General features: G+C 43.6%; 1 protein-coding gene across 1 annotated transcript; it reads left to right on the top strand.

Annotated features, from left to right (window-relative positions):
- Positions 1-19,496: 19,496 nt before the first annotated feature.
- On the top strand, positions 19,497-23,536 carry LOC119284677 (G-type lectin S-receptor-like serine/threonine-protein kinase SD2-5). Its single transcript, XM_037563825.1, has one exon. The coding sequence runs from the start codon at positions 20,776-20,778 to the stop codon at positions 23,329-23,331; it is 2,556 nt and encodes an 851-aa protein (XP_037419722.1). The 5' UTR covers positions 19,497-20,775; the 3' UTR covers positions 23,332-23,536.
- Positions 23,537-24,754: the final 1,218 nt, after the last annotated feature.

The raw sequence follows: 24,754 nt of genomic DNA, 5'->3' as shown, positions 1-24,754 counted from the left end.
AAAAGAAAGTCCAGTGGAGAAATAGACAGATACAAGGCTAGATTAGTAGCAAAGGGTTTTAAACAGCGGTACGGTATTGACTATGAGGATACGTTTAGTCCTGTTGTTAAAGTAGCTACTATCAGACTTGTTCTTTCTGTTGCAGTATCAAATGGTTGGAGTCTTCGTCAATTGGAAGTGCAGAATGCGTTCCTTCATGGCGTTCTAGAGGAGGAAGTCTACATGAAACAACCACCTGGGCATGAGGTAAAAGACAAATATCATTATGTGTGCGAACTTGACAAGGCATTATATGGTCTGAAACAAGCACCTAGAGCATGGTATTCTAGGTTAAGTGATAAACTTCAAAAGCTTGGCTTTCGACCTTCAAAGGCTGATACATCACTTTTCTTCTATAAGAAGGGAAAAATAATCATCTTTATGTTGGTATATGTTGATGATATTATTGTGGCCAACTCATCAAAAGATGCGGTCAGTGCATTGTTGGAAGATCTCAAGAGAGACTTTGCACTTAAAGACCTTGGCGATTTGCACTACTTCTTGGGAATAGAAGTGAAAAAGTTAACTGATTGAATAGTCTTAAGTCAGGAAAAATATGTGTCTGATATATTAAAAAGCTCAGGTATGATGAGTTGTAAAGTTTCAAACATGCCACTCTCAACCATTGAGAAATTTTCCAAGGAAGAAGGGGAGCCCTTGGGAATCGAAGCATCCACAAACTATAGAAGTGTGGTAGGTGCCTTACAGTACTTGACACTTACAAGGTGTAAGTGCATCTAGTGCCACCCCTAGTTGGTTTTGGAGTATTGACGACAAACCTAGTTGAGGGACTAATGTGTTTGTGAGAATTGCAGGGTAACACAGGTAGAAGTCCCTCATTGATTCGGTTTTCCTACCAGAGATGACCCCTAAAAATGTATGAAGACATTGAAGTCAAAGGTGTATATGAAGATATTCACATTGAAGACTATGACAAGAGAAGACACCACATGAAGCCTATGGAGCTCGAAGACTTAGATCCTTCGTAGTTCTTTTTCTTTTGTGTTGATTCATAGGAACCACCGTACTATTAAGTGGGGTCCAAGAAAACCAGTCAGAATGACTGAAGTGATGCTTAAACAAAACCTATGTCTTCGAGTGAAGACTATGAGACCAAATCTTGTCCAGAGTCGGACAAGTCAGCTTTGCTTGCAGCCCAAGTAAAGTTGCCGTGTGAGTTTGAAATCTGACCGTTGGAACACGTGCCAGTTCCTTAGTGACACAGGGTCATTTCGGACAAATCAGGTCGGGTTGCCAAGTGGCTATAAGTAGCCCACCCCCTACAACCATAAATGGTTGGCTGCTCAGATTCAGAGTACGGCTTTTGTCGTTTGAGAGCAACCCACCTCGAAGCCTTTGAGAGAGAATTCCTTGCGAGGATAAAGCCCTAACCACCCAGAGCCAAAGAGAATTAGCATCACTTAAGTCTTCTTGTCTGTGTGATCTGAAGACTTATTACACTTGAGGACTGTGCATCCTCCAGCCGGTTAGGCGTCGTGTTCTGAGCATCCAAGAGACATTGTGGATTGCCGGTGAACGAAGTCTGTGAAGGTTTGGGAGTCTACCTTGAAGACTTACCAGAGTGATTGGGCGAGGTCTGTGTGACCTTAGCTCAAGGGGAATATGGTGAGGACTGGGTGTCCTGAGCTGCGTGTTCAGGACTGGGTGTCCGGGACTGTGTGTCCTAAGGTTTAAATACCTAGCCGCCCCAATTAGACGTACAGTTGTCACAGCAACTGGAACTGGTCCAACAAATCATTGTCTTCAGCGTGTCACTGGTTTCATCTTCCCTTCTCTTTACTTACTGTTGCTCCTTGTGAAGTCATTGTATGTTTGCACTATCTTTTGTCTTCACTAAGTGACTGCATGTTCTGTTAGGCTTCATAATATCTTCCTACCTGATCCTTACTACATTGCTGCTATTAAGTCATTGTGCTTTCACTCTATTGAATACTTGACTATGGCTTGCCTAGTGTAGTCTACCTTCCGCTGCATGGTAATAGGTTTATTTCTTTCGTTTGTCTTCATAACTTCCACGTTTTGAAGAGTTTCATAAAAATCGCCTATTCACCCCCCTCTAGTCGATATAACGCACTTTCAATTGGTATCAGAGCAAGGTGCTCCCTTGTTCTGTGTGATTCGGTTTAACCACCTGGAGTTTTAGCTATGTCGACTGCAGGGATAATTAAAGTCTCCGCTGCGTGCCCCGTCTTCGATGGAACTGAATATCCCTACTGGAAGAATAAGATGCGCATGCATCTTGAAGCCATTGACATCGACCTATGGTATGTCGTCGAGAATGGCGTTCCCAAGGCTGGAGAAGGTGTCACTACTGCTGATGTCAAGAAATTCGTTCAACTGGACTCTACTGCCAAGAATATCATCTGTGGTCATCTGACCAAAGGACAGTATGGCCGTGTGAGTGCTTTGAAGACATCTAAGCTGGTCTAGGACTGGCTCTCCAAGGTCAATGAAGGCATCTCAACCCAGAGAGATCAGAGAATCAGTGTCCTTCACAACCTCTTCAACCGCTTCAAGCGAAATGACAATGAGAATGTCCAGCACACATTTGACCGACTCACTGACATCACAAATGAGCTTCAAGCCCTCGGCGCTACTGAGATCACCAAACTTGAAGTCGTCAAGACACTACTAAGATCACTTGATAGTTCGTTTGACATCCTAGCCCTGATGATTCAAGAACGTCCTGATTTCAAGACACTCGATCCGTCTGACATACTTGAGAGGCTCAACACACATGAGTTTCAGCTTTCTGAGAAAAGAGATATCTATGGTCCAAACTATGGGAGAACTCGTGCCTTGAAGGCAAAAGCTGTCTCCTCATCTGAAGAAGAATCTGACAGCAGTTCTGATGATCCTGAAGACATTGGAAGGGAACTTGCTATGCTTGTCAAGAAGTTCCAAAAATTCACCAAGAAGAAAGGCTTCAGAAAGTCTTCCCGATCAAGCTCAAGAAATGATGAAGCTTCTGCTCATGACTACAGGAAGAAAACATGTCACAAGTGCAAGAAACTTGGCCACTTCATCTCTGAGTGTCCACAGTGGGACAATGAGAACAAAAAGAAGAAGAAGAGCAAGGAATATGACTCTGACGACAAGAAGAAGAAGAAATACTCAAAGTCTTCTTCCAAGTCTTCCTCAAAGTCTTCATCACACAAGAAGAGCTCATCTGGCAAGGCACATGTGTTTGTTGGCAAGGAAATGGATTCAGAGGAGGAGTCCGCTTCTGAGGAGGCGGAGGTGGAGTCTGAGGAGGAGTCCGATTCAGGCATCGCAAGTCTAGCTACAGCATACGTTGCCAAGTCCATCTTCAACACTGAAGATAATGACTTCATCACCGACACCGATGCAAATGACAAGGATTACTCCGCTTCTACCTACTGCTTCATGGCACGCGGTGCCAAGGTAAACTCACGCACTACTCACTATCAAACATCTAGTGACGATGACTCTGATTGTGGTTCAAAACCCAGCTACAAAACACTTGCTAAAATTGCAACTGAACAACAGAAAGCTATGGAACATATTCAAAAATTGTTCAACAGAAGCGATGATCTGTTAGGTGCTGAAATGACTCGATCTGAATCCTTAATTGAAGACATAAAAAATCTTCACATTAAGTATCAGGAACTTGAAAGTCGTCATGAAACTCTCTCAACAACTCATGAAAAGCTTTCCTATGATTATCTTCAAAGGAAGCAAGATCTTGAGAAATTGAGAGCGGCTCATGAAGATCTTCAAAAGGAAAGCGAGTCACTTCGCGCCAAACAGATCAGTTCTGCTCAGGAAGAATTTGAACCACCATGTCTTAAATGCATTGAGCGTGATAATGCTACTTCTGTTGTTGAATGTTCTACTGCTACTGCTGTTGCAATATCTTCAACTGTTGATGTGGAAACTAACCCCTCTGCTGAGGATACCACTGCTATTGCTGATGAGAATGCTAGTTTGAAGACATTGCTTGAAACAGGGATGTACAAAAGTCTTAAAGGGCATCAGACACTATGTGATGTCCTCAAAAAGTAGATTCTGAACCGAAACCCGAGAAAAGAGGGTGTTGGGTTCGTAAGGAAAATGAATGCTGACGGCACTTACTGGAAACCTGAGCAGTACCCCAAAACCATGTGGGTTGCTGCAAAGGAACCTTTAGCAGATACATCCAATCTATCTGGCTTCACTTGTGCTAACCCCATTATCATTGATGAATCCTTTGATGCAAACTATATACTGTTTAAGAATCAGAATGGTGAAGTGTTTGCCAGGTACATTGGTACTAACTGCAGGAATGGACCGCCTATGAAGAAGATCTGGGTTCCGAAAAGGTGTCTGTAGAATCTTCCTATGAATGTCATCATGACACCTCACGTGAAGAAGACAAACCTCAGACCAAAGGCTTCATACGGTCCAAAGGCTTCATACAGACAGAGGACTCACCTGAGTCGCACTAACGCAAATGCTTTGCAGGGAAATCAGACTCAGGCATATGAATATGAGAGCGATTCATCAAACCGCCATGTTTCATAAGACCAAGAACTATTCTGCTTATTCTTATGAGTACTATTGTCCTCCTGCAAGACTGTTTGCTAGGGCTCCAAAGCCAAAATTCTCAGATGCTGCACTTAGACTTATTGCTTCTAAGCCACCCTTGAAGATGTGGGTGGCTAAGAAAGCTTAACTCTCTTTTGCAGGGAAAGGTCTCCAGCAGAAAACCAAAATCGTCTGACGCTATTGCTGGGGACCTTAAACATCTTGTAGGGCGCAAGATCAAATGCCCGAATGGTCTTACTATGTACTTTGTTCCTGAATCGCTTGCTACTCTCCCTATTAGTCCTAACATGGATCTAAGCTTTCATAACCCATTGGTTCGACAAATGTTTTTGCTTCACAATGCTCTTGGTGAAGCCTATCCCCCTAACTGCACTGTAGGGTACGACACCAGCGTCTTCAGAATGGATTATTGATAGTGGATGTACAAATCACATGACTGGCAAAAGAAGCCTTCTTATGGATTCAACCTTACGTCCATCCGACAAGAGCCACATCACATTTGCTAACACTGGTAAAAGTAAGGTATTGGGTCTAGGTAGAGTTGCAATCTCAAGGGATCAACACATGGATAAAGTCATGCTCGTTGAATCCCTTGGCTTCAACTTAATGTCTGTCTCAATGCTTTGCAATTTGAACATGATCATAATATTTGGAAAATATCGTTGCCTTGTACTAATGGAATCTGACAAGTCTCTAGTATTTGAAGGGTATCGAAAAGATGATTTGTACGTGGTAGATTTCTCAGCAGGACCACAGCTTGCCGTATGTCTTCTAGCAAAAGCTTCAGAATGCTGGCTCTGGCATCGGAGGCTTGGGCATGCTGGCATGAGGAACCTCCACACCCTGGCAAAGAAGAAGCATGTCATAGGCATCGAGGGTGTCAAGTTCAAGAAAGATCACTTATGCGGTGCCTATGAAGTAGGGAAGATGACGAGGGCCAAACATCCCTCGAAGACAATCATGACCACTACTCGACCCTTCGAACTGCTTCACATGGATCTTTTCGGTCCCACTCATTACTCAACTCTTACTACTACTGCTTGTCTCTATGGCTTTGTCATTGTTGATGATTATTCTAGATATACTTGGGTGCACATAATCCTTTACAAGACTGAAGTACGGGATGTCTTCAGACGCTTCGCCAATCGAGCTATGAATAATTATGGCGCCAAGATAAAGCACATCAGAAGTGACAATGGCACTGAATTCAAGAACACAGGACTTGATACATATCTTGATACCTTGGGCATCACACATGAATTCTTGGCCCCGTACACGCCACAGCAGAATGGCATCGTCGAACGCAAGAACAGAACACTCATTGAGATGGCCAGAACGATGCTAGATGAATACAAGACCCCAAGAAAATTCTGGCCTGAAGCCATTGATACTGCATGCCATACAATCAATCATGTTTATCTTCATAAGCTTCTGAACAAGACATCTTATGAGCTCCTTACTGGCAAGAAGCCAAATGTCAGTTACTTCAGAGTATTTGGCGCAAGGTGCTGGATCAAGGACCCACATCACACCTCAAAGTTTGCACCAAAAGCACATGAGGGTTTTATGCTTGGATATGGAAAGGATTCGCACTCCTACAGAGTCTTCAATCTCTTTCATTACAAAGTAGTTGAAATAGTGGATGTGCGGTTCGATGAGACCAACGGTTCACAAAGAGAGCAACTGCCAAATGTGCTAGATGAAGTTCCATCCAGTGAATCAATCAAGCTAATGGGAACTGGAGAAATTATACCTTCTGAAGCTCATCCTGAAGAAGAACTTATCATCTCAGCACCTGATCAACATGAAGACAATGCTCAGCCTGAAGACATTCCTTCTAATGACGACAATGATGAGCAAGAGCAAAGTCTTCGCCCTGTACATCCTCGCATTGCCAATGAAGTGCAGATTGAAAGAATAATTGATAGCATCAATGCACCCGGTCCACTCACTCGTTCAAGGGAAACTCAGCTAGCAAATTTCTGTGGGCACTTCGCATTCGTCTCAATAACAGAACCCAAGAAAGTTGAAGAAGCCTTCATGGAACCTGAATGGATTCAAGCTATGCAAGAAGAGCTTCAACAGTTTGAGCTAAATAATGTATGGGAACTGGTTAAGCGTCCTGATCCACGGAAGCACAATATAATAGGCACCAAATGGATATACCGCAACAAGCAAGATGAGCATGGTCAAGTTGTCAGAAAGAAAGCTCGTCTCGTTGCTCAAGGATATACTCAAGTGGAAGGCATTGACTTCGATGAAACATTTGCTCCTGTGGCTAGACTTGAAGCCATATGCATACTACTGGCCTATGCAAATCATCATAACATACTTCTATATCAAATGGATGTGAAGAGTGCTTTTCTTAATGGCAAGATTGAAGAAGAAGTGTATGTTGCACAACCGCCTGGCTTTGAAGATCCAAAACATCCTGACATGGTATACAAGCTCAACAAGGCACTCTATGGCCTCAAACAAGTCCCTCGGGCCTGGTATGATCAAATACTTCCTGAAGAGCAAAGGCTTCATACCTGGTTCCCTAGATCCCACTCTCTTCACGAAGACATATGATGGTGAACTGTTTGTGTGCCAAATATATGTGGATGACATTATCTTCGGCTGCACCAATCAGAAGTACAGTGAAGAGTTTGGATATATGATGCAAGAGCAATATCAGATGTCCATGATGGGAGAGCTGAAGTTCTTCCTCAGTCTTCAAATACGACAACAACGCAACGACATCTTCATATCTCAAGAGAAGTATCTCAAAGATTGCCTGAAGAAGTTCGGTATGCAAGACTGCAAAGGCTTCACGACACCAATGCCAGCAAAACATCATCTGGGTCCCGACGACAATGGTAAAGAGTTCGATCAAAAGGTATACCGCTCCATAATTGGTTCTTTACTTTATCTATGTGCATCTAGGCCAGATATTATGCTTAGTGTTTGCATGTGTGCTCGATTTCAAGCGGCACCAAAGGAGTCGCATCACTTAGCTGTGAAGCGAATTCTTCGATATTAACCCCAACTCTAGGATTATGGTATCCAAAGGGCTCAGAGTTTGATCTGGTTGGATTCTCGGATGCTGATTATGCTGGTGACAAAGTTGATCGCAAGTCTACATCAGGCACATGTCACTTTCTGGGACGATCACTTGTATGTTGGTCTTCAAAGAAACAGAACTGTGTATCTCCCTCCACTGCTGAATCTGAATACATTGCTGCTGGATCTTGCTGCGCTTAGCTTCTGTGGATGAAGCAAACACTCAAGGACTATGGCATTCATCTGAAGCAAGTGCCACTTTACTGCGACAAAGAAAGCGCCATCAAGATTGCCAACGACCCAGTTCAGCACTCGAAGACAAAGCACATTGAAATTCGTCATCACTTTCTCAGAGATCATGTTGTGAAGGAAGACATTGATATCATACACGTCAACACTGAAGAGCAATTGGCAGATATCTTCACCAAGCCCTTGGATGAGAAGAGATTTTGCAAGTTACGGTGTGAGCTAAATATCCTGGAATCCTCAAATGTCCTGTGATCAGGCACACATCCTAACCCTTATGCATATTGATGACTTAGATGTGCAACACACGAAGTAAAGTATATCTTCAATCAATGAAGACATACATTCTAAGTGTGAATACATTAATGTGGAATTTGACTTCGGAGCGCCACGATAATTGTGCGCCGTGTCTGGGTCTAATACTTCCTATACGGTGGGTAACGCCACCACCAAACGTTCTATTTTGAAGTGTTTCAGTCATGGCGTTACCTTGCAATGCCTTCACATTTGGTTTGGCTTCGATCTCAACATATCTTCATGATTATCTTCACTATGTTGATTATATATATATATATATATATATATATATATATATATATATATATATATATATATATATATATATATATATACTAGTGTTCTGTCCTCTACAGCATTCACTTATAGCTATGTCTTCTTGTTGAATCTTTTGAACTAAGTGAATGTGATCGGACCCTAACCTCTCTATGCTTTCTATCTCAAATTCTATCTCTCCAAATCATATGCATTCTATTGAAACTGTCGAATGTCTTCTCTGCGTCCTTGTCAGCAGAAGATACAGAGACAACCATTAAGTCCGTTTTCAATGCTCATTACTCCACATAAAAAACCCGGAGAAGTAGGAGCGACCACCCGACAATCCAGGCGTGCGTGGGACGTGGAACAAACCACAAAATTCCGCATAATGGCCACGTGTTCCTCAGATGCGAATCGCCAGGGGCACCTGTGTAATAGCGCAGTGCCGCCCATATACCTATAAATACACACTTCACAGCGGTCATTATCTCTTCTTCCACTCTCGCATGAACCCTAGCACCACCGCTAGCCCTCGATGACACCGGCGACGAAGCGCTTCGCTGCCGCAACCTCTCCGACGCCGTCTTCACGCCGACCGCGGACATCGTCCTCTCCGCCGTCGCCGTAGGTGTCCTCCGTCGCCAAGTTAGGGCACGGAAGATCGAACTGCTCGGCCTCATCTTCCACTCCGTCTAGCAGTTCTTAGTGTGGTAAATAAAACTTCCTTTTTACAACACCGTTGATCCTATGGATTTGTCACTTTCTACCACAAGCAGTTTCTATTCACACAAGTTAGATCTCTTTCATACTGCATTTCATAACATGCCTACTATATTCACTTGTGCTTCACAAAGTAGTTAGATTCCTCACTTGTACTGATTTGTGGATTCGTACAAATCTGGAACCAACTCCTTATCTATGAGTGAATGTCTTCGCACGATGAGGTCAATGTCTTCTAAACTGATTTATCTTCAAAATCTTCTGAGAATGCATATGACCTCTTCCCCTTCCCTCGCACCTTAATGCTGTCACAGGTACATGTCCGTGGGAGAATCCTTTGGTTCTCACAGTCTGCATTCATTTGCAGAATTCTTACAGCATCACATAAATTCTCCCGAAGCCAGTTCCTGTTGGTCCAGCAAGCAAAAACCTTTGAAGCCTTTGAACGTGTTGAAGCCTTTCAAGTTAAAGTTTATGGCTTCAGAGAAATCAGTAAGGAAGGGTGGCAGAAAGCGTCGTGGAGAAACATCCAGAGATCTGCCAGATGAACTCTCAGAACTGTACAAGACAGATCCTGAAGAGGATTACAATCAGCGCAAGACCCGAATCCAATGGATTCGAAGATATTGGGCAGAACAATGGTTCAAATACCGATTTGTAACCCAAGAATATGCTGAGAAAAACGCCATCAAGAGACCGTGGGGAGACATCCTATACAAGAATCTTCTACCCAGGTCCAGAGATGAAGCCATTGAACAAGGCTTCTATCCATGCATGGTCCGTGGGCCACAGCCTGCTGATGCACACCCATCGTCACTACTATGGTGTCATGACGACAATCTGTTCAAGCGCAACTTCCAGTTTGCCCAGAACTCAGCGAAGCAAAACAAGAAGACTTTGGAGTTAGACTTCAACCCTGGTCCCTCAGCACCAAGGGCAGATGGCACACGAGATGCAGAACCAAATGTCATCGGTCCTTTCTACAACCTTGAAGGCCTCATCACCCGTATCTTGGTTCAAGGAACTGCAGTGAATGAGCCTGCAGCTGACGCTGAATCAGAAGAAGCGCCTACAGTGTCGAAGACAAAGAAGCTGAAGAAGCCTAAAGCTTCAAAGCCTGCCCCTTCACCAAAAATCTCACGGGCGAAGCCACTGGCAACTGCACCTCCTAAAGATAGTGTGCAGTCCGAAGACTTATCTCGCATCTCCAAGCCCCAGAAGGCCAAGATGCCTCTGCCACACACCGGCCAAGAGCTAACTGCGGCTGCCATTCTGCGCAATGACGCCATCGATCTGTCAAGTGATGAAGATCTAGCAGATGACGCTCTTGAGCAACTCATCAAGAGCAAAGAAGAAGCAGAAATCTTCAATGATCTGCCTCTCTTTGATGTGACCATCATCCACAACTTCATTGACGAGTGGTTTGACACGCCAAACATCAGCTTTGAAGATCTGCAGCTACCCATTGGCCTCAGTGTCGCTTTCCAAGGCGCCATTGCTTCAGAGCTAGCTATCGCCCAGCGCATTGTTGAACTGAAGCAAAAGATTGACTATGAAAAGGCTCAGTTCAAGAAGCATATGGCCAAGCTCAGTGTGCAAGAAGTGAAGAACTTCAAGATCATGATGCACGAGCTCAAGGAAGCCTTTCTGAAGAAACATGCAGAAGCTCAGGGTTCGCGTGAGCGCATGAAGACTCTGGCTGACAGATGTGTGCAAGCCTACAATGAGGCTGAGAAGCGCAAGGCCCTTAGGCGTCTTGGCATCGACCCCAGGATGGCCGCAAAGAAGAAGAAGAAGCCAGCTACGGCTAAACCCGACGCACCAAGGCAGGAAGCAGTTCCTATTGTCTTCATAACTAGAATGACTGGCTCGAAGCCAAAAAGGCGGTCAACCGCTTCAGAGCTTAAGAAGACAAGGACTGCTGAGGCTGAAGCCAGGAAGAGGAAACACTCTGAAGCCTCTCCTACTGCCCCCTCCAAGAAGAAGAGGAAGACCAAGAAAGATCGGGCTGCTCCCATAGAGCCCTTGATAGTTGAACCCATTTCTATGGTCTATCCTGAAGCTGAACGCCAACTAACTATCCATGAGCCTGCTTCCACAGAGGCTCATGAAGCTGAAGACTTTCCAGTAGCTGATCCCATCGCTGCTGAAGACATTGGTCAACATGACAATGTAGAAGATGGTGCAGTCCTTCCTCAGCTTGAAAACAGCGAACTCATCAGCATTGGTCGTCCACTGACGCCAACTGAACAGGATGCTTCATGGGTGGATCGCCCACAAGAGGAAGAAGACTATGAGGCCCAGCCCACTCCAACTCCACAGGCGTCGCCCGCGTTGCGCAGGCTTCACAAAGGTCCAAGGCCTCAAGTCTCTGTTGAAGACAATCCGGCTGCATCAGCCGCGGAAGAAGAAGTCCCACAAGTTCCCACAGAGAACGTGCTTGTGACCGACCCTCCAGCTCGTCAAGTGGATGATGAAAATCTTAAGGCTGCCACAACCACCAATGAAGCTAATGTGGAGCCCTCCCCAACAAAAGCATCAGAAGACAGCGAAGCCACTGATCCCGCCACTTCTGTTCTTGAGTCTGTTGTCGGTCCCTAGTTCGACTATCATGTTGAGCACAGGCCTCAGGTACAGAAGCCAATCCCAAGATTGCCAAGGTTCCCAGGTCCTGCATCAGCACCTGGCTCCTTCAATATCAATGGCTTCAGGGCAGACAACACATTCTTCGATAGCTCCAGGAACCCCTACTCAAGGGAAAGGATATCATCTGATCGGTTCTGGAGCTATCCTCAGCGAATCTATTACTCATGCATTCTTTACAACCAAGGTCGCATCTTCCCACACAAGCGCCTTGACATTGAAGCCATAGCTGGTCTGCCCTGTCTGGAAGAAGCTTTGGATTGCTTCAAGGAAGTTGGACTGCTGCCGTTCATTACTGACCAAGAGCATTGGAATGAAGAGCTGCTGCTCCAATTCTATGCCACACTTCACATCCGCGGGTACAACAGAGATCGAAGACTTGGGTCCTGGAGTGGATGACCGGAAACGTTCATCACGAAGCCAATGCATTTGACATCATTGAGCTCACTGGTCTGCCCACTCCTGGCGATCTCTACGAGCATGGCTGTCAGCTGCATAGTGAAGCTATTGAGAGCATCTTTCAGAGGCCTAAACCTGATATGAGTCAGATGCTCAGCATGATGAAGCCATTGCCCCAAGATGTTGCTTATCCAACGGAGTTCTTCATTGAAGACCTTGAGTATCTGCCAAGAACCATCTATCACATCATCAGGCGAACTCTCTGACCCATCAAGAGGCACTCTCCAAATGCCAAGCTTGAGGGTGCAATGAAGACTTTGGTCTTCTATATCCTTCATGGAAAATGCTTCAATGCACAGGACTTCTTCATTCGCCAACTTGCTGCATCAGGCTCTGATCTGTTTGGCTTGAAGTTCTACGCCCCATGGGTAATGCGGCTAATTAAACTTCACTCCGATATCTCATATCAGCCATCTGCTCGCAATCATAGGATTTTTCTGCCTGATGTGGATATCTCTACTGAAGCCATCTATCCTGAGCCTGCAAAGGAACCTCTAAGTCTTCAGAATGCAGAACATCAGAGTTTCTCTCAGAACCTTGAAGGAGTTGAAGCAGTCACTCGGGTGTATCCTTTGGCTGGCACTACACGTGCACCACACCCTGCTTCCACTGAAGCCACTGATAGTACAACTGCTCCAAGACCCAAGAAGCGCACTCGTGTTCTCAACGATCGAGAGCTTCTTGTGACTCTTCATCAGAAACATGATAGGCATCATGACTGGCTGAAGCGTTAGATGAAAAGCCTCTTGGTGGATGTTAATAGCATTCCCAATCTGGCCACCAAGAATGCTTTCATTGCCCATGAAACCTATCGCCGCACATGGAAAGGGCTAACGATGATGTGTTCTGAAGATGATCTTCAAGAGGATAGCTTCACTGAGCTATTCAAGTTTGACTCCACACCTCCTCGAAGGGCCGTGCTGCGAGGAACTCCATCCCTTGAAGACTCTGAGTTCTCTTCCTCTGCTGCAACAGTGACTGCCAGAGTTATTGAGGATGAAGACGATGCTACTTCACCGCCACCTCCTTCGGCACGCTTCAACTCTGCTCCAAGCTCTTCAGCACCGCCAAACACCACCTACGACCCTGCTGCTTCACCTACTCCTCATGGGAACGAGTAGATGCTCTATGTCTTCAAACCTTTTTGGTCCTTACTGACAAAAGGGGGAGAAGCATATGAGGTTGATAGTCTTCAACCGGGTCCATATGGGCGGGTGCTTTATATTTTGCTTCGTGCTTACAACTCTCGTTTTGCTACATTTGGTTCTTTGAGTTGTAATACTTAAACTCGATGGTCGTCTGCTACTTATCTGCCACCTTGTTTTGCGATGATAAATTCCGCATGTGCGACGATAAATTCTGCACTTAGATCATTCTGCAGACGTCCATTTTCCATTATGCATGTCATTATCTTCATATACTTTCACATGCATAGTGGATTGTCATCATAAGTTGAAGTGGATCTCCACAAGTACAACCTGCCATGTGCATTTGCATTCCAGAAGCAAATTACTTATATGCACATCTTCACGGGGAGCCCTTGCAACTTATGAAGACAATTCCTTATCCTTTACAATTTCACAGATTATATTCCCCGTTGAAAACTTCAACTAGTTTGTCATCAATCACCAAAAAGGGGGAGATTGTAAGTGCATCTAGTGCCACCCCTAGTTGGTTTTGGAGTATTGACGACAAACCTAGTTGAGGGACTAATGTGTTTGTGAGAATTGCAGGATAACACAGGTAGAAGTCCCTCATTGATTCGGTTTTCCTACCAGAGATGACCCCTAAAAATGTATGAAGACATTGAAGTCAAAGGTGGTATATGAAGATATTCACATTGAAGACTATGACAAGAGAAGACACCACATGAAGCATATGGAGCTCGAAGACTTAGATCCTTCGTAGTTATTTTTCTTTTGTGTTGAGTCATAGGAACCACCGTACTGTTAAGTGGGGTCCAAGAAAACCAGTCAGAATGACTGAAGTGATGCTTAAACAAAACCTATGTCTTCGAGTGAAGACTATGAGAGCGAATCTTGTCCAGAGTCGGACAAGTCAGCTTTGCTTGTAGCCCAAGTAAAGTTGTCGTGTGAGTTTGAAATCTGACCGTTGGAACACGTGTCAGTTCCTTAGTGACCCAGGGTCATTTCGGACAAATCAGGTCGGGTTGCCAAGTGGCTATAAGTAGCCCACCCCCTACAACCATAAACGGTTGGCTGCTCAGATTCAGAGTACGACTTTTGTCATTTGAGAGCAACCCACCTCGAAGCCTTTGAGAGAGAATTCCTTGCGAGGATAAAGCCCTAACCACCCAGAGCCAAAGAGAATTAGGCATCACTTAAGTCTTCTTGTCTGTGTGATCTGAAGACTTATTACACTTGAGGACTATGCATCCTCCAGCCGGTTAGGCGTCGCGTTCTGAGCATCCAAGAGACATTGTGGATTGCCGGTGAACGAAGTCTGTGAAGGTTTGGGAGTCTACCTTGAAGACTTACCAGAGTGATTGGGCGAGGTCTGTGTGACCTTAGCTCAAGGGGAATACGGTGAGGACTGGGTGTCCTGAGCTGCGTGTTCAGGACTGGGTGTCTGGTACTGTGTGTTCTAAGGTTTAAATACCTAGTCGCCCCAACCAGACGTACAGTTTTCACATTAACTGGAACTTGTCCAACAAATCATTGTCTTCAGCGTGTCACTGGTTTCATCTTCCCTTCCCTTTACTTACTGTTGCTCCTTGTGAAGTCATTGTATGTTTGCACTATCTTTTGTCTTCACTGAGTGACTGCATGTTCTGTTAGGCTTCATAATATATTCCTACCTGGTCCTTACTACATTGTTGCTATTAAGTCATTGTGCTTTCACTCTATTGAATACTTGACTATGGCTTGCCTAGTGTAGTCTACCTTCCGCTGCATGGTAATAGGTTTATTTCTTTCGTTTGTCTTCATAACTTCCACGTTTTGAAGACTTTCATAAAAATCGCCTATTCACCCCCCTCTAGTCGATATAACGCACTTTCACAAGGCCTGACATATGTTTTCCTGTCAACAAGGTGTGTCAGTTCTTGCATGCCCCTACTCTTCAGCATTGGACTGCAGTGAAGAGAATTTTGAGATATCTCAAAGGTACTATGAGTACTGGATTAAAATTCACAAGGTCAAGCTCAAATGTGGTAAGTGCCTTTTCAGATGCAGATTGGGCAGGTTGTCCTGATGATAGAAGGTCAACTGGTGGTTTTGCTGTTTTCTTTGGACCAAACCTCATATCTTGGAGCGCACGAAAACAAGCCACTGTGTCTAGATCCAGCACTGAGGCTGAATACAAAGCTCTAGCAAATGCCACGGCTGAGTTGATATGGGTTCAAAGTCTGCTTGCTGAACTAGGTGTAAATCATTCCTCTGTTGCACGATTATGGTGTGACAATATTGGTGCTACTTATCTGTCAGCAAATCCAGTGTTCCATGCAAGAACAAAGCACATTGAAGTAGACTATCATTTTGTTCGTGAGAGAGTAGCCAAGAAGCTATTGGACATTCGTTTTATTCCTACTAATGATCAGGTTGCAGATGTTTTACTAAAGCCTTGTCATGGCGCAAGTTGGAAGAATTCAAGAATAATCTCAACTTGATAAAGTTGTGATTGAGGGGGCGTGTTAAAGTATGTATTATAGGATGTATACGGTATACATATAAACCGTATACATGTGTAGGCGTGTGCGTGTTGTAATCAGGTAGTTAGGATATGTTTAGGTTGATCTCTATCCTTTATATAGATTATGACTTGGAGATCAATCCTACAACAACCTAACTACCTAAACCCTGTAATCTCTTGTGCCTATAAATAACACGCAATGCGTCCCTGCTAAGGTATACACTTAACCCATCTTTACACATCCCACACTCAGGCGGCAGGGAGCCGAGGACAAGCAGCCCGTGGTGTGGCACGCATACAACCTGCTTGAGGAAATGTCCCAGAGTGAAAATGTTTTGAGGGACAAGAGTTGATGCGCCCCACCTATAATAACAATCAAATAAACAGTCCGGCGTAATAGAGTTGACTTCGATGCCACGTCAAGCATGACGGATGGACCATCGCTGTCATAATCACGGTTAGTTCTGAGCAAAGAGGACTTTTTCAATTTTTAACAAAATATTCATTTTTTTTTAAAAAGTGTGTTTTTGGAAATTTTTCAAAAATATTTTATAATATGTTCATATTTTCTTTTTTTTAAAATTATAAAAATTGTTCATACTCTAATAAAAATATAATTTTTAAATAAATGTTCAAATTTTTCCAAAATTATTTGTGCTTTTAGGAAAATGTTTACAAAATATAAAAAATATTGAGTTTATTTAGAAAATTTGAATTAAAAAATGACTATATTTATTAATAAAGAAAAAAAATCAGAGAATTTAAAATTTTCTAAAAATGTTCATGTTAAAAAAAATTGGAATTTCAAAAAATATTCATGGTTTGAAACAATGTTCGCATTTTCAAATAATGTTCTCAAATTTAAAAAATAGAAAAAACGCATTATAAACCAATAAAATATAAAAACAACACTATAATCCAACAAAATTACAGGAAAAAGGCCAAAATGAAGAGTACTCATGAACAAGAATTCATATATGATCAGATTTCAGCATAACGCAAAAACTATAACTTGCACGGTTTTGACCCGTGGCATGAGATGCATTATGTTATATGATGGCAATAATCTACTAATAACAAGGTTTAACAAGATGGATCATTACAAATTGTATGAAAACCCGTGAGAGCAAGCTTTTTACATTTGTCGAACATTTTTACCATGTGCAGTGAAGATTTTTAAAAAACTAAGTAAATTTTTTTCATATCTATATCTATATATATAGTAATTTCGAAATAAATATAAATAAGTCCCACAAAAAAAGAAATAAATATAAATAAGAAAAAAGGCAAACCTCTCGCTGGTAAAAGGAAAAAAACGATAAAGATCTCAAGAAGGGAGACATATCTGTTTGTTTGGTGAGAAAACAACTACAATGAAGGTTACCTGTTTTGCAACGTAGCTGTGGGAACAACTGTGAGCTGCTGAAAATGATATGTTTCAAGAGGGGTGCGAACGGAGATATAGGTCATGGCTGTGGTGGCACTTAGGACATAATTACGACCAAACGCCAAAGGTAGAAGGGCTAGGGAAACAACTTTGACTGTGATGAAGTACTCCAACACGTGTTTTGGGCTGTTACACTGAAAATATCCCGAAACAGTTTTGAGCAGTGGTTCCACAGCTGTTCTAAAATAGTTGTTTGTTTCAGCTTCAGCTTTCTTGGGTCTAAAAACTGCCCCAAAGCTGAAACAAACATGCCATGGTCACGCCCAGTCGCCATGCCGTGTTGTTGTCTTTGCAGCAAGCGGGGGGCCTTGAACCGAACTCCCCGCCTAGCAATCGGCCCCCACTTACTAGGAAGAGGCCCCAGGTTTGTAGAGTCGCCCGGAGTTTGTGGGCCATTTTGTCGTGTCGTTTGCCATTTCTGACATCTGGAAGAAAATGTCCTCCTCGTTTGGCTCCTCCTTGGCGCTCGACGCGTGCATCGCATTGTTCTGCCTCTGCTGCTGCTGGCTCATGTAGGACATTGTCGGGTTGTCGTACCCGGATCCGGAGAAGACGAAGTTGCTGTTGAAGCCGAGTGATGCCTAGTTCTGGCTGTCGAACCCATCCGGCCTCAGGGCGTACTGCTGCGTTCCGGTGGCGGCGACGTTGTGGCCACCCGGGCTGGTCTGGTACGCCATGGCGGACAGCTATGGGTTAGTTCTATGTGCCATTCGAAGACATCTTCAACCTGTTCCACCTATACAAGCTCGGTGGATACTGAGTCCACCTATGTGTAATCAATAGCGCCTATATTCAGTGGCGGAGCTTCAAAGAAAATGTTGGACGGGCCAGACAAAGGGAGAGCACCGATTTTTTTTTTTGAAATTCTGGGTCATATATATGCATTTATCTCTAATACAGGTGGAGTGAGAATATATGTATATATCAATTGAATTTTGAAATGATCTTTTTTTCTTTTGAAAACCAAATCAATTCTTCTCTAGGTGTGACCGTGTGAGTGAGCTTGTTTACCATTGCTTATGGCTACCCAACATATGCTGTGATATGTAAAATGCAAAGAACAACTGAGTGGAAAATCAGGATATCTAATGAAGCAATTGCAGGAAAATTAGATGTACAATGTAGTACTATTTGCATCTAATCCATGTCCCTCAGTTGAGTGGAACAACCAGGACTATATCATGGACAAAATAAGCATATGGACAGTCTGTATCTAACTACATCGTTGAACTCAGAATTTGGGAAAACAAATTAGATTAGCTGTGATCTCTTGCTGAATCGTAATTACAGGGAAATTAGATGGAGTGGTTGCTTGATTGGCCGATGTCTCTGTCTCCTGCCTGATGCGGCCGTGAGAAACAGCAGGAGCGGCTGCATGCGAGAAAGCTGGGACTTGCGAGCGAGAGACCTCGAGTGCTTTGGATCGATCGTATCCTTACTAGGCTGCAGGTGGGCTTTCCTTCGATGCATAGGTAAAATCAAAAGTGTAAAAAACCTGGGCGGGCCATGGCCCAGTTTGGCCCCAACAAAGCTCCGCCCCTGCCTATATTGCCAAAAGCGAGCTCAAGAAGGATGTCATGGTAGCAAATATTTTTTTATTCTTTTCCTTTTGTTAAAAATTATTTCACGAACAATTTTGGAGATCATGAACATTTTTCAAATTCACAAGGATTTTTTGTGAAATCGTGTATGATTATCAAATTCATGAACAATTTATAAATTCATTAATATCTTCAAATCCACGAATATTTTGTAATTCATGAATATTTATCTAATTTTCAAACACTTTTGGAATCTCCGACATTTTTTGAAATTCTGAAACATTTTTCAAAGTGGCTAACATCTTTTGAAATCACAAATGTTCTTCGAACTTGCAAACATTTTTAATATATTAATGAACATTTTTTGAACTATATAAAATATTATTAAAATATAAAACAGTTTTGAACTTCGTGAACACTTTTACAATTCTTGAATTTTTTTTGAATTTTGTTTTTGGAAAAAGAAAAGGAGAAACGAAACTGGCAGCGCTAGATCCTGCACTGGGATGGCCCGCGTTTGGTGGACTCCTGACCTCTTCCCCCAAATACGCAAAAAAAGAAAAAACTCTTCCCCGTCGAGCGCATCCGCTTCTCCCGAGTCCCGACCCCCAAATCGAGTGTCCCTCGTCGGAGCTGCACTCCTCCCCCGCATCCTTCCATCCTCCTCTCCCCAGGCGTGTGCTACCTGTCGCCGGAGTGCATTTCGATCTGTCGATAATGGAGGTGTGCGCGACCAGGAGGTGGGGAGGGGAGGAGTCCAGCCACCGGCGCCGTCGTCCTCCTCGCGTGCCGGCGATGTGCGGAGCCGCCGGACGCAGGTCACTCAGGTAAGGGAAATCCTGTACTGCACGGCAAGTTTTAGCTTTTTACTACTCTCAATAATTTCCCCCACATTCCAATTCCTTTTCACTGAGAAACAAGATTCCGTGGTGCAGAAAGATTGAGCCAATTTAATCCATAGTTGTTTGGTCCATGGCTTGAATGATGTTCCCATCCTAGTCCTACTCTTCTTCTTCCAGAAGATCCAGGTTGTACAATGCCTGCACCTAGTTGCCATTGTTGATTGTTGACCAGAAAGAAACCAGTTTGGCACGCGGCTGCAACTTGTTTGTAACTTTGAATACGTCTTCTAGCATGCAGAGCAACATGAGTTTTAATTACATCGAAGCACCCATGTCCTGAGATGAAAATGCCCTTCTCCATTATTCAAGAAACCAAATAAAAAGCCTTCTCCACAGGCACCATCCACAGCACCGCAACATCCGAAACTCACATCACTTCACAATGCTGCTAGTGGCCTTCTCCAATTAATTACCATTTCTGTTGTTCGAGGAAAATATCTTCCGCGGGTAATTAGCATGCATGACTGCTACCTTTAGTTCCAGGGCATGATGCTTCTTGGCTGTGTTTATCCACGCCGTAAATTAACAGTCGTGTCATGGATGCCAAAAGCGTCACTTTCGCAGGAAAGACAAATGGTATTTTCTTATTCTTCGTGAGATCAATCCATCTCAACATATAGCAAAATTTTTTTGCTTATTTTTACAATCGCAATACAAAATCGAGCAATTTCATATACTGTTACATGCCGGTTATTTTCCATTCTGGATATGTTCTTTTATTTTTAGTTTTTAGCCCCCAAAAGCCCTGTTTCTCTGATACATTGGTGATGTGATTGGCAACAACTCATTTAAAGGCTAGGCTAGAAAAGTCCACTAATAGAGCTGGAATTCTTTGCTTTCTCCCACTTAGAACAGTCCAGCCCGCCACATGAAAGCAACCAACAATTGTTCTACTCCGCTTTGCAAATGGTCAAAAAAAAAATCAAATGGTCAAATAATGGAATAGTCTTGCAGTTATGGTATGCTCATCGGCTTCCTTGTGACTCCATGGCCGTTCATATGTGGCTCCAAGCCCCAAGAAGACCGCACTCTGCATATCCTGTACAACCTGTTTGGGGCTTCTCTGCACCAAACAGCTACCTCCTCTTTGATGATTCGTATACATGATAATACCATGCAGTCATTACATGTGTTGATCATCACTCTCTTGTTCCTATTTGTTTACTCCCTCCACCAGTTTCCGTTTGCCCATGCTTTATCCAGCTCTATCCCAACAAACACAAGTCTGCTGCAGTATCCAGCCATCAACTTGAGTGGAAACTCTAGTGCTCGCTTATTCCTCCAGAGTAGAAGTTCCGACACCCTTGCTAGCTTTGGTTTCTACAGCACAGATGGTTCTGTGTTTATCCTTTGCGTCATGATGAGCTACTACGGTGGCTATGGGGATAGTATTATTGGCCATCCCCAGGTTATCTGGTCTGCGAACCGCAACTTCCCCGTAGGCAGGGATGACATCCTTTCTTTCACTGGGGCTGGTCAGTTAATTCTTCAAAACAATGTTGGCACCTTTGTCTGGTCCACACCGACAAAGGACGCCTCCGTAGTTGGTATGCGCCTCGATGGTTCTGGAAACCTCGTGCTTTTTGATCAAAACAATGTCTCTGTCTGGGAGTCCTTTGACTACCCAACAGATACATTGGTGATCGGGCAGTTGCTATGCGTGGGAGCTAATCTCACTGCCAATGATTCATTCACCAGTTGGGCATCAGGTCAGATCAATCTTCATACCTCATCAAATGGATTGCAGTTTTATTTTGGCTCTGCCGCGTACACACAAGTATTCCAACCAACTTCTCTAGGCAATGGGACATCAGATTGTTATGCATTTACCAATGGCAGCTTTGGATTTCCCAAACTGGTCTTCTCATTGCCCCTTGCAAGGTCATTTCAGTTCATGCGGTTAGAGTTTGATGGTCATTTTCGTCTATATGAAATGAAGGAGGCTGCCTTCCACGTGGTGTTCGATGTGCTAAGCAATGAAATCAAGTTTTGTGATTATCCTCTAGCCTGTGGTGAATACAGTGTTTGTATAAATGGGCAGTGTTGCTGTCCCAGCTCTCACTATTTTAGACTCCAAGATGAATGGCGTCCAGATATGGGGTGTCTACCATGGACTAATCTGTCTTCTTGCAATGACATGCGCTATCATCAACTTGTACCTATTAGCAACATTTCTTACTTCAGTGATGATGCCTTCCAATCATTGGCTACTTCTGCTACAGATGCGGACTGCAAGCAATCTTGCTTAGAAGAGTGCTCTTGCAAAGTTGCATTATTTCAATACGATGACCATGATGGAATTACTGGCTCTTGTTTGCATTTATCACAGGCCTCACTACTTTCTCAAACTACAAATTCTTCTCATCGTACTTCAGTATTTTTCAAAATACAGGGCACCATGAAAAGAAGGACCAACATTGCCATTGGTTCTGCAGTTGGTAGTTTTGCTTTATTTGCAACTGCCATCTCCATTTTCACTTGGAGAAAATGTAAGAAAACGGAGGAGGAAGAATGCTTCCTTGGAGGAATACCTGGAGTACCAGCACGCTTCTCCTATAACGAGCTGAAGATAGCCACAAGGAACTTCTCGATGAGGCTTGGATCTGGAGGGTTTGGCTCTGTCTTCAAAGGTAAAATAGGCAAGGAAACGATAGCTGTCAAGCGCTTAGAAGGGGTCGATCAAGGAAAGCAGGAGTTCTTAGCAGAAGTTGAGACCATAGGAAGAATTCATCACATTAATCTTGTCAGGTTAATTGGATTTTGTGCTGAAAAATCGAGCAGGCTACTTGTGTACGAGTATATGAGCAATAGTTCATTGGATAAATGGATATTCCATGCACATCCAGTTTTTACACTCTCATGGAAGACAAGGTGTAATATCATCATGGGTATTGCCAAGGGTCTGTCTTATCTCCATGAAGAATGTGAACAAAGGATTGCTCACCTAGACATCAAGCCACAGAACATTCTTCTGGATGACAGGTTTAATGCGAAGGTCTCGGATTTTGGATTATCGAAATTGATAAGTAGGGACGATAGCAAGATCATGACTCGGATGCGAGGCACACGTGGATATCTTGCACCTGAGTGGCTAGGTTCGAAGATCACCGAGAAGGTAGACATCTACAGCTTTGGAATTGTCATAGTTGAAATTATATGTGGGCGAAGGAACCTGGACGAATCACAACCTGAAGAGCGAGTTCACCTAATCAGTCTTCTGCAAGAAAAGGCTAGATGTGGAAAGTTATTCGATTTGGTGGATACGAGCAGCAACGACATGCAATTTCACATGGAGGAGGTTAGAGAAATGATGGAGCTCGCAATGTGGTGCTTACAGGTTGATAGCAGCAAGAGGCCTCTGATGTCAACAGTTGCCAAGGTGTTGGAAGGTGCGATGACTTTAGAGGCCACACCTCACTATGATCTTGTTGCTAATCATGAACCAAATCAGAGCGATGTTGAGATGCAAATTTGCTCATACCTGCCTTCGGCAACACATCTGTCGGGACCTAGGTGACAGTTTCATGCAGCCTTCCCAAATACGCCAACAGCGTTGTTTATGACTTCTAGTTTATATCATGAGTCTAATGTGTTGTATAGGTGTCAACTCGCAAAGTTGCATGTAGACTAGGATTTCTCAAATTGTTGTATCGTTTCTTCTATTTGTACCACTTATTGTTTTTCATGTAACAACCACGTTGTATAAATTCCTCCATTTTCATGTACACGGCTTGGTTGCACCAATGAATCCCAATGGGCCATTTCTAATACTATTTTTGACAATTAGTTGAAGAGCACTCGTTGAGCCCAGCAATATATGGTCGATATGTGATCTATGCAGGATTTAATTGTGTATATTTTCTAAAGGATTATGTCTCCACTTCAGACATCAGTAAGTAATATTTGTCAGTCTTTGTTATTGCCGGACTTGTAACTGGAAGTGCTCACGTTGTAGATTGGATCGGATGGTCAGTGTTAAGGTTCTGAAAGTGAAATGGGTTAGATCGGATGAACACGGCTCTCGGTTAAATCTTGCGCATGCTTCTAGTGATGAACAATGCCCAGGATCACCGAGTATTTGTACTGTGATTGATGAGGTGTGTCCAAATGTGCTGTATGGTGCTTGTAGTGATGAACAATTATGTTCAGGATCAGCAAGTATTGGTACTGTGATCGATGAGGTGCATCCAAATGGTGCTTGTAGTGATGAACATGCCTGGCTTCACAGAGGAAGCTCTGTTTGGTGCCTTGTCTCATTTACTGGAGAACAATTTCCATGGCCCTGCGCATATAGGGGATGCAGGAGGAGCAGCAAGTGTCGTGACTCTCATCAACTTTCTTTTTAGATAAAAGGCTGAGGCCCGACTTTATAAATAAAGCCACGCAGAGTTAAACAGCAGGACGGACAACATAGACATAACAAGAGTAGCACCCAGCACGAATGAAAGGAGAAAGTATCGTACATGGCTCCCAGGCCAGTACACGGCGCGCAGGCCGGAGAGACAAAAGACGCCAAACATAGGGCCATCAACACCTAGTTGCCGGCACGGGTAGGAGATAGGGAGATAGCAGAAGCCCGGATCTTGGAAACCATCATATCAAGCACGTCTCGATCCGCCTCCTTAATCAATAATCTCCACTGCTGCAAGAACACGCAAGTTTTAAATAAGCAATTAGTAGGTTTAGCAGGGAAAACATGCTCGATAGTAAATTTGTTCCTGGTCGTCCACAGGGACCAGCACATAGCAGCAAAGCACACCCAGAAAATTCTCCTTTGGGCCCCGACCAGATTGTTGGCCAAAAGACGGAGATCAGAGAAGGAAGATGGTCTCCAAGGAACGTGCAGCCAGGATCTGATGCAGCACCAGAATAACTTAGCCAGAACACAGGAGAAGAAAATATGCAAAGTATCTTCTCTCATCCCACAGAGAGCGCAACAT

The sequence above is a fragment of the Triticum dicoccoides genome, chromosome 4A (genome assembly GCF_002162155.2).
Source record: "Triticum dicoccoides isolate Atlit2015 ecotype Zavitan chromosome 4A, WEW_v2.0, whole genome shotgun sequence".
NCBI classification, from domain to species: Eukaryota; Viridiplantae; Streptophyta; class Magnoliopsida; order Poales; family Poaceae; genus Triticum; species Triticum dicoccoides.
This window is presented reverse-complemented; position numbering and strand designations above follow the sequence as displayed.

Coding starts and splice junctions, on each gene's coding strand:
- LOC119284677 (XM_037563825.1), top strand. CDS start 20,776: ATGCTCATCGGCTTCCTTGTGACTCCATGGCCGTTCATATGTGGCTCC.